The following is a 10,179-nucleotide window of genomic DNA, read 5'->3' on the forward strand; positions in this document are numbered from 1 at the left end:
TAAATACCTTAATGGTGTCGAGCTTCAGCATTAGCGTCAACTAAATACCTTGTTGGTGTAGCACTGTAGCATTAGCTGAACTAATAATTAGTGTTTTGGGTTTAGCGCAGCTAACTTTCTAGCTAGCGGTGCCCACCACTACCACACCTCTAGCCATGACCATGTAGTACCTGTGTATTTCAGCTGAAGGGAGTCATGGATACGCAGCAGGTTTCTGGGCTCTGTGTTTCGGGAGTTTGGCCTTCGGACCGGAGCCTGGAGCCTGAGCCGAGCCATGTCGAACACGTCCACCGCCGGACGCTCCCGATCTCTGGACAGATGAAGAGAAGTTGTCAACAGAGGCGCAAAAAGTGGGTATGCAGCGTATGCAACGCATAGGGGCGCAGCACCAGAGGGGGCGCCAAAACCCCCGTCTGGAGGGGGCGATGCACCGATTATGTTTTCCCATACACTTCAGCGCACATCACGCTCCTTCATCTCTCAATTCCAGTCCAGTTCTATTCTTCTGGAAATGTTGAGCAACTAAAAGGATCTGCACACTCGCAGAACCTTTTTTATGATTTGCTCTTTTGGGTTAGCGCAGCTAATCTTTCTAGATAGTGGGACTCCCCCACAACAATACACAAGGGACTGCAGTGGACTGAGTGCACTGCAGATGACTGAGTGAACACGCTTCGGTCTCGGCAGACGAAGCAGCGGCTCTGATTGGGTCTGACCTGATATTCATGGGCGAGTCCGGCTCCTCCCAGTTCCCCCGCTGCAGATCGCTCTCCAGGCGTTTCTGTTCGCTGCGGAGCTGCCGACGCAACGCCGACAGCTCACTGAACAGGTCGCGGTGGTTTCCTGAAACCCAGAACATTTTATCTAATTAACTCATCTCAGTGCTGAGCTTGGATCTCTGGATAAAAACCACACATCAACCACTGAATGGGTGTTTGAAGAAAAGTAAAACAGTGGAGGTAGAATGAACCCAGCAAACAAACCAGGTCTCTGCTGGAACAGAACGGGTTTTCAAAGGGTTACCGCACCTGCAGCTCTGAGCTGGTTCCTACGAGCGGGAACAGGAGGGGACTGAAGACCTGATGACAATCGCTCCTTTAAAAAAATAAATACAAAGGTACAAATAAGAAAACCCTGTTTAACTCTTCTTTATATAGGAACTGGCCCACTGTGTGTTACTCACAGACAGGGGAGAGGTGGAGGTGTGGGAGTGGACAGTGGCGGGTCTGGAGGCGTGCTGCAGGCATCGCCCGTGTTTCCTCTGCAGGGTCGGGATAGGAGGAGAAGGCACTCTGTGCACCTAAACACATTCAGATGAGAACTAGTCCCAATTCTGACTGACAGGGTCAGATCGTCCACTGGATTACACTGGTCAAGGGTTTTTCGACGGTTTTAGGGTCATGTTGATGAGCTGAATCCAAAAATCACATTGGTTTTGCTCAATCAGGTCGACTTTCTGAACTATGGAGCAACAAGAGCATCAAAATGCACAACTTGTTCTCACATCTGGGTCGGTTTCCTGAGAATCTGGATCAATGAGTGACGAGCAGGAAGAGAGACTCCATCAGGACAGAGAAGAGACGGAGAATGTTATACAATGAAGACGTAATGTTCATTTTACATGAACTGACCCTTATCAGTGTTTATTATTCAATTTACAGAAATTCAAGTTTGTAACATCAAATTAATACACTGTTAGAAAACCTTTTTTTCTCCTGAAACCTTTTTGGATGAGCAATATTAGCGGAAATGAACTGATAATGTCACAAAAATAACATCAGTTTAGTCAGAAGATCGAATTTCTCTAAATCAAATTAGAATAAAACTCTGACCTGATGGAGGAAAATGGATGTCATTTTTTTAATTCAGCAGAGCAAAGTAGTTCTAATTCAGTTGAAAAAACAAAGACAACTTACAAAATCTAGTTTTTGTACCCCAGTTTTATTCTTGCTAAAGCAGAGGAATGTTCAGAAACATCATAAAAACGATAAAGCACATCCTTATTTCTTCCTCCTTGTTGAAACCATAGGAGCGTTTAGCTTTAGAGCTACAGGAAGTTGATGGGCTGAATGACACAAACTGACCTCGTCCACTCTGGCCTGCCTCTCTCGCTCATACTGCCTCCTCAGAGCGGCGTGCTCCTTCTCTTCCGCCTCCTTCTTCTTCCTCTCCGCTTCCTTCCTCCTCTGTTCGGCCAGCTGGATCAGCTCCTCGTTTTTGGCCTTTTGCTATGAGACAGCGACACATTTAGAGAAGGACGCGCCAGGACAGGACAGGACAGGACAGGACAGGACAGACGGATGGACACCGCGGGGCCCTCACCTCCGTTTCTTTCCGTTTCTTCCTCTCCTGCTCCTCCTCATACTCCCGCTGGATGCGGGCCCTCTGATCTGCCAGCCTCCTCTCCTCCTTCTCCTCCTCCAGTCTCATCCGTTCCCTCTCCTCTGCTTTTTTACGCATTTTCTCATCAATCTAAGAGTAACGCCATATTGTCAGCGAGATCCGGAGGACGTAAACTGCTCAGTTTGCTGGTTATGGTTTTAGAAAGGGCAGGACTACTTTTCCAACTGTGTTGGAGTATTTTATTATTTTTTTTAGCATTTCAGAAAGCCGTTACCTGCTGCTTGAGGTAAGCTTTGTACTTGTCCTGTTCCTGGAGCTGGAGCTCACTGGGCTGGCTGGCAAAAACTTTACCTCTGGCAAACTGGGAGGTCTGGACATGAGTGAAGCCTGGGAAAAACAAGGGAAAGAATGAAAATAGTTTATGTTCTAAACACAGACCAGAGGACAAAGAAACGTCACAGCAGTACAACAAAAGATCAGAGTTTAGCTGGTAAACTTTGCAACAGCATAATTTCACCAAATACTTTTTTGAATATAATTTGACCTTCATTATCAAGTTTTGGAACTTTCTTGCTTAGATTTTACTTTCTGTAAAGCCTGATCTTACTTTACCATCAACATGGTACAAACATACTGTCCTAAAACTAAACTCCTCTTTTCTTTTAACATTGATGAACCAACAATCTGGTTAACAACTCTGTCGTCTGGGTTTCCGTAGATACCCAATATTTTATTGCATCACATGAGTCACATGATCAACAACCGGATGCTGCCACTGGCACAAACCACGAAGAAGTCAACAGGAAGTAGTTGGAGGATGATGTGTGACTATTACTTGTCGTGTGAACGAACTTATTCATGTGTGATTTTAGTTGCGGTTAGTTTCTTATTTAACAGTAACACCGCAATAACAAAATTATGTTTTTTCCAACGTTATATAGACAGAGTTTTGCACACATAGGTCACATCTGAAATGCACCTACTAGGAATCTGAGTTGACATCAATGTAAACCAAAAGCTAACTGGGGAAAAACATCTCAGAGATCTATAAAAAAAATAAATAAAGCTCTGATTTTCATCATTTGGAATAATGTCATTATTTGCGAACGCCTTACTACAACTTGAGACTCAGAATCCTGGTGTGTTAAAGGAATCGGTCAGAAAAGCAGGTATCTACCAGGCAGCCTGTCAGCAGAGTCATAGCTGCTGGTCTGTGTGACCCTGGCGGCCGGGTGAGGCTGCTCTGCCAGGTGGGTCGTCATGGCAGCCGTGGCTTTCCTCTGCCACAGCTCCGGGTTGCTGTAAGCCTCTTCGTTCAGCTTGTGCATCTGCTTGAGGTCGGCTGGGCCGATGGAAAACCCGGGTGAGGATCAATGGGAACTTCCTCATACTTTTTATTTTTTCCACCAAAACAAAGAAGAAATCAGGACCCACCAATGAGATTGCCCGTGCTGTCCCTCAGAGGAGCTCCTCCCCCGCCTCTCCCCCAGGGCTCGTGGTTTTTCATGTCGGCCTCCAGCTGGGCCTCCAGGCGCTCCCTCTCCTCCCTCTCCAGACGCCGGCGCTCCTGTTGCTCCTGGATCTGCAGCACGGCATGACTCCATTACGCAACACGACAAAGGGCAGCGTCACACACTTCCTCTGTCTTCCTCGAGTCTCACGCAGAATTAAGGGAACAATCGTCTGATGTTTTTGAGTGTAAAAAAACAACAACACTACAATCTGTCATGAAATGTATTGTAGGACATGAAACTGAAGTCGCCTAACACTTCTTCCATTTCACACATAGTCAAACATCTCAAGTCAGCTTTCAAACCACTTCTGAGACTGTGTCCATCTTTTACACACCAACAATTTAATATGAAAAATTTGGATTTTTACAGGTTGGATAATGGAGAATAATCTAAAAAGAAAAAAATATATATGATTTTTTTTTTTCTAAGAAGACTTCTGAGAAGTAACCTGGAAGAGCATGGACCAGTACGTCATGTCTAGGGAAAGTAAGCGATATGAAGACAGGATTGAAGTGGATCTGGGATATTAAACATCTAAATGAGGGCAAAGATCTCAAATATTTCTACTGGCTAATAAAAGAGGCTCTAAGGACACAACTTTCCTCTATCAGCTATTCTTATCTAAATCCATTTTACCTTGGTGGAAGGAATGTTGCTCCCACTACTGCAATCTTCCTGTCAACATATCACACACTATGTAATGAGAACCTAAGCATCCCAACCATGATGATCCCACTGGGTGATGGTGACACTAACGCACTACCCCAATCAGAGAGAGAGAGAAAAAAAGGGCTTTGTAGTACGTTTGGTTAGATTTCCCCCTACCTGTTGTTTCAGAGCATCTCTGTAGCTCAGAATCCTTTCCCTGGAGGACCTGGACCTCTCTGAGGGGAAGTCTCCGACATGTGAATCTGCAACAGCAGATTCACTGCGGCACCTGCCAGAACTGTTTCACAAAAACAATGACTAGAGTCGAGGATTGTGTTCTTTCTGAGGTTCTCTCACACCTTAATGCACTTACTGTAATGGAGGCTCTGGAAAACTATAGCCACTATGCTGGCTGTGAGGACTGTGGTTCCCCAACTGGCTGGGCACAGCTCCCCCTGGTGGCACATTCCAGTAGGGCGTGGGGATCCCAGCATTAGGAGAAGGAAAATGTCCATCTGGGAAGAGATTGGAGATACCGGGTTGAGCCTATAACTACAGATGAGCCTTTCAGTGTCGATTTGATTCCGATTTCAATTCAGAAATGATTATCTATTCAGAAACAATTTTAAATTCGGAAACCAATTTTTCTATTCCAAAGGTTAAGAGATTCTGTTTAAATTATGTGACTGACAGAAGGAACAGACAAACAAACAGAATATTATCTAATTAAAACAGCTCTATAAGGTTCAACAATGTATCAAATTCTATCAGTTTATAGTTAAAAATAGGTTTGTGCATAAAATTCTGTAACTTAAATTATCAGTATTATAACTGGCTTTTCCTTAAATTTAAATGTAAAAAAAAAAAAATCAAATAATTACTCAAAATATATAAAATATATTCAAAATATTGCAGTATATTTGCAAATAGGAGTGGCAAAGACATAAAAGTAAAACGCTCAGAGGAGGAGCTTCGCCCCGAAAGGAAGAGCCAGGTCCACCCAGGCGTTTTACACAGTTGAATAGTTTCCATTCAACTGTGTAAAATCCTGTTTGAGGATTTTGAGCAGTTGAACTTTGAGAAATCCTTTTGCATTACAGGATTTCTCAAACATGCATGTAAGAATTAAGGTAACACTCCAGGAATGTTTTTGATGAGGGAATAACATTACAACAAGATATAAAGCTCAAAAAAGTTGATTTTACATAATACTGCCCCTTTAATTGTCCTGCAGTGCAGAAAGAGAGAGCAGCTCTTACAATAGGCCATATTTGGGTCAAGCAGGTTCCTGTTTCCGTAGTACTGATGGGGTTCTCCGTATGGGGTTCTGTAAGCTTCCCTTAGTGAGGAGGGCGGCTGAGGAAGGAAGGCGTTTCTGGAAGAACCCAGACAGACAGTGAGTCAAGGCATCATAACAAGAAACATTGATAAAGACCAAGCTTTTATTGTGAAGGAGTCCAAAGAAGTTCCCGTTATACCTGTGTGTCTCCCTAGCGTTTGTGGACAGGCTGCTGTGCTGGCTGCTGGGAGACAGATGTCCTTCCCCCAGGCCCAGAGCGGAGCTGTACTCCAGCAGAGGGGACTGGAAGGCAACATGTGGCAGCCCAGGAGGAGGTATGTCCCTCCCTCTGACCGCAGCTCCCTCTGTACTGGCTGTGGTTCTGGACGACGAGCCGCTCTCTGCTGTCGCTGAAGGCTCGGTCACACCAGGAACTTCCCTCCTGCTCAGACCCAACTGTCTGATTCGGTCCGGCTGCAGCGGGCCGGAGAACAAATTTATTAAAAATAATTCAACAGAAACATGCAGTGATTTGAGTGATTTGAACCCAGACTATCAGTGGCACCACCAGAAAATGTTCATAGAGGTGGAAATTTTTTTAGCAGGACACAGCTAAAACGTTATTTATATATAATTATGTGTTGTATTGGTTTGGTTTTACATTTACATCTTAGTTGAAGAAGATGACTTTGTATTATTTTCTATGACATAAACATGATTCTCTGGGATGGCCAGCATTTTTCAAGTGGGGGGCCATCGACCTCATTGGCCCCCCACTTGGGGGTGCCACTGCAGACTGTATATCATGTGACGGCTGACCGGTTTCTCAGGGTCGTTCACTCCTGTCGCAGCAACCTTCAGCTCCAGATCCTTTTCCCTGCAACGACGACGCATAGAAACACATCATGCTTCAACAAACACAGTTATTCTCTGAGGATAAACCATGCAAACATATTCACACACAAGAATTCTGTTCATTTTGTCACTTTACAACCACAAACTTCTATGTATCTTAATGCATTCATACTGAGTCCATTTGGTTCAATACTTTGCAGAAGAACCTTAGAGCTAAATAGAGGAAAATCTGTATATATCAGCATATGATGGTTATTCTTAATGATTTGACAAAATGTAATGTTTATTGCTTATTTCGTAATTTGTTACTGTATTATGTTATTGTACCAAGCGCTAGCGGTTGATAAAATGCTATGGACTTGAAGAGGTGTGAACACTCCTGCTGTACCTCTTCTTGTTGCGGTGCTGCTCAGCTATCTGCTCTTGCAGCTCCTGCCTGTAACGCTCCTTCTTCCTCTGCAAAGCCTCGTTTGTGTCAGCCGCTCCTGGACGCATAAAGAGAGCAAGCTCAACTCTTTATTCTTAGGGAATAAGTCACAAGATTTAAGATCTGAAACATTGGATTTTATATGTTTATTCTGAAAAATGCTCATCATAATTTACAGTTATTGCTTTAAAAAAAAAAAAAGCAAGCGGAAAAGCCTCATTACCTATTAGAAGTCCAGTGACAAAGTGACTATTCCCGTTTTTTCGGAGGTCAGGTTGGAGCTGCAGCAGAAACCACATCGTTAGAAATCACCAAACAGAGAAATAATAATAATATTGGACTAAACAGGTGATTCCCACTTTGAGAAGCATTAAGGTAAATCTATTCACTAAATCTTGTTTTTTGTTTTTTTCCTGACACATGATCTGTGTGTGAGTGACTGAGAGAGGCAGTAACCTGAGCCACGTAGCGTCTGTAGTCCATCCGCAGTTCATGCTGCAGCCGGTGTTTCTTCTTCTCGTACTCGGCGCCGAGCGGCAGACCAACGCTGCAGCTCTCGTCTGTCAAACACACCCAAGCAATTTGAAGCAGAGGCAAACTGTGGGCAAAGGTTTTATGCTGAAAACACAACCCACTCATCCATTTAGGAAAAATATGAGCCGTTTCTGTCAAAGAAACGTGACAGATTTCCTGTCTTTTTTAAGGACAGCATTATGTGTTTTCCAGGCGCATAGTGCTCTTTTATAGCTTTTATACAGTCAAGTCATTATAGAAAATGCTTTATATATCAAATGTGATTTAAAAGAAATTTGACTTCATAATGTATAGCCTTGAAATTGGGCCTCTGTCTCTTTAGAAAGCTACTGCTCTTTTTATCATTGTTGCACTGAAAAGTGGCTTGAATAAAGTAGCTCAGCAGATTTTATATAGTACTGCTCCTTTAAATTCTCTGGATGTTTCCAAAGTTCTTTATTTTACTATTTTGTGTAAAACAACAATAAAAAAAATACCTTTTACTTGGATGTTAATCCTTGGAGGGATGTTCTCTTTCACGGTGGACCCGTAGTTTCTGCAGGGTTTTGCCTGTCAGTCAAAACCAGAGGAAGCTTTTGGATTAAAGCTGAAGACAGGATTGCTAGTTTTACAGAAAATATATGTTAAGTTTTACAAGGATAATATAGAATTTGATTTAAGTAGCATTCAGAATTTATAATCATTTAATATTCATTATTCCATCCATCCATCCCAACTATTTTTAGCTGTCATTTTCTTTTCTTCCTTCCAGAACCAATTTACCACTTTTCTTTTAATTTAAACCTTGAAATAGCGTCTTAAAACAGGAGAGAATTCTGGGAATTTCAAGAGTGAAATTTCGCCATGGAAGATGTGAAGGAACTTTAAAGTTGTTGTTTGACTTTTCTTGGGGAGGTGGAAAACATATCTATATCGTCATCTTGTGGTGATTTTCCACACTGACCTAAAAAACCCGTAAAAAACAAAACACCCCGTGGAAGGGCAGAACAGCCATGGCCACGTAGTAAAAAAAACCTGCAGCATTAGTGTTTATTGTGATGGTTTATAATGTCAACTTGTTCTGCAGAAGGCTCAGACACATATTAACACTTCAATAGGTTTTTAAGCAGCTATTGTCAGCAGTTAAACTATTTTGAAGCCACAAATTACAACATTTGTGTTCCTGCCAGGTTTGGCCATGAGTATATGCGTTACACGAACAAGCACCTATTATTTACGATTTTATTGTTACAAATGTGTTCTCGTCAACTTTAAATAATTTAACCTTTATATGTCCCAACAGGGTATGTAAGAGACAGGTTTATAGGGACAACTGTAGAAGACATACCCTCATTTCCATGTAGGGAGGGTCTTTTTCTAGACTGGCCTTATCCTCGGCCACTCGCACCTTGCGTTCTCTGATGAAGTTCTCCAGCTCATCATCCATTTCCCTCAGTAGAAAGTACTCAAGGAAGCCAGGAAATCAGCCACCCACTTCGGTTCACATAACTATCTAGTGAATATGGAAAGAGAGCTTGTTAGCGACATTTACATGAGCTTAGGCGCTCAGGGGGTTACTGTCTCTTTAAATCTTCGTTGTCAGGCAACGACAATGGGCAGCGTCACATTCTTCAGAGAGAATCAGCTAGTTTAGCCGCTTTGTCTAACGGCGAGACTCGTCGTCTCTTCTGTACTACTTTATCAGCTACATGTTAAAGTGTCAATAATAAAGAAGAGAACGTTTGTTTAAAATTAGCTTAAGGTTATCCTGGCTAACCCGTTAGCTTTATTCAAAAGCAAAGCGAGTCAGTGTGAACTGTACGGTAAATAAATCAAGTTATTCTTAGTAATTATAAACTTATTTTGTCCCTTTTAGAATCGCCTTTCTACCGCCAGAAACTTAAACAAGTTTACCTTTAGCGGCACCCGAGCTCAAGAGGTTCGCTGAATTAGCGCAGCTTTTGCAGGTTTACGCTGTAGCACAACAGTTTTGGAAATCGAAGTACTTCCGGTTTAGGCTCTTGACTGTCAAAATAAAAGCCCATTCTTTGAATCCACTGGTACTTTTCCAAATATATTTAATAAAAGGTTATTTTGTAAAAATAAATAAATAAAAATTAATAATAATAAATAAAAATACTACGTGAAAGACAACGCACATAAACATAATACACATAAGATAGGCAGTAAATACATAGCACATCCCACTCCCTTCGAATGAAATTCTGCATAAAAGAATTAAACTTTTTATTGTTGTGCTTTTGGTTCAGAGTATGAATAACTTGACATGAATATTGCTATTCATGTCAAGATGTGGACTGTCAGTGCAGCCGAAATTAAAAAAAAAAAAATTCACCGTAAAAGTAGTAATATTGAGTAGTTTGATTTTCAGTAAAGAGTTGCTTCACTGATACAATATTGTTCTCAACACAATTGATTATTTTTATTGTTCCACGTGTTTTTGACCCCACCATCACAAGATGTGGAAGTTTATGGCTTAAATTAGCTAAATTGAGCAATTTCTGAAATTTAACATTAGCTCTAATGACATATTTATGACGGCATTAGTTATTGCAAAAAAAATAAATAAATAAATAAAA

General features: G+C 41.9%; 1 protein-coding gene across 3 annotated transcripts in view; it reads right to left on the reverse strand.

Annotated features, from left to right (window-relative positions):
• LOC103151693 (centrosome and spindle pole-associated protein 1-like) overlaps positions 1 to 9,590 on the reverse strand; it is a 15,393-nt gene extending 5,803 nt beyond the window's left edge. The window contains exons 1-21 of one of the 3 annotated variants that reach the window (XM_016681704.1): positions 9,494 to 9,590; positions 8,928 to 9,092; positions 8,077 to 8,149; positions 7,523 to 7,626; positions 7,290 to 7,347; positions 7,028 to 7,124; positions 6,604 to 6,661; positions 5,984 to 6,258; positions 5,765 to 5,880; positions 4,879 to 5,020; positions 4,683 to 4,803; positions 4,494 to 4,532; positions 3,778 to 3,925; positions 3,521 to 3,685; positions 2,618 to 2,730; positions 2,323 to 2,472; positions 2,085 to 2,228; positions 1,184 to 1,300; positions 1,029 to 1,095; positions 717 to 843; positions 171 to 310 (exon numbers count right to left, since the gene is read on the reverse strand). In XM_016681704.1, the coding sequence (XP_016537190.1) occupies positions 171 to 310; positions 717 to 843; positions 1,029 to 1,095; positions 1,184 to 1,300; positions 2,085 to 2,228; positions 2,323 to 2,472; positions 2,618 to 2,730; positions 3,521 to 3,685; positions 3,778 to 3,925; positions 4,494 to 4,532; positions 4,683 to 4,803; positions 4,879 to 5,020; positions 5,765 to 5,880; positions 5,984 to 6,258; positions 6,604 to 6,661; positions 7,028 to 7,124; positions 7,290 to 7,347; positions 7,523 to 7,626; positions 8,077 to 8,149; positions 8,928 to 9,026 (2,353 nt within the window). In that variant the 5' untranslated portion in view covers positions 9,027 to 9,092; positions 9,494 to 9,590. The remainder of the gene's footprint in view (positions 1 to 170; positions 311 to 716; positions 844 to 1,028; positions 1,096 to 1,183; positions 1,301 to 2,084; positions 2,229 to 2,322; positions 2,473 to 2,617; positions 2,731 to 3,520; positions 3,686 to 3,777; positions 3,926 to 4,493; positions 4,533 to 4,682; positions 4,804 to 4,878; positions 5,021 to 5,764; positions 5,881 to 5,983; positions 6,259 to 6,603; positions 6,662 to 7,027; positions 7,125 to 7,289; positions 7,348 to 7,522; positions 7,627 to 8,076; positions 8,150 to 8,927; positions 9,093 to 9,493) is intronic. The other 2 variants (XM_016681705.1, XM_007571871.2) reach the window with 2 other exon arrangements.
• Between the last annotated feature and the right edge of the window lie 589 nt (positions 9,591 to 10,179).

This window comes from Poecilia formosa, unplaced genomic scaffold, assembly GCF_000485575.1.
Source record: "Poecilia formosa unplaced genomic scaffold, Poecilia_formosa-5.1.2 Scaffold289, whole genome shotgun sequence".
NCBI classification, from domain to species: domain Eukaryota; kingdom Metazoa; phylum Chordata; class Actinopteri; order Cyprinodontiformes; family Poeciliidae; genus Poecilia; species Poecilia formosa.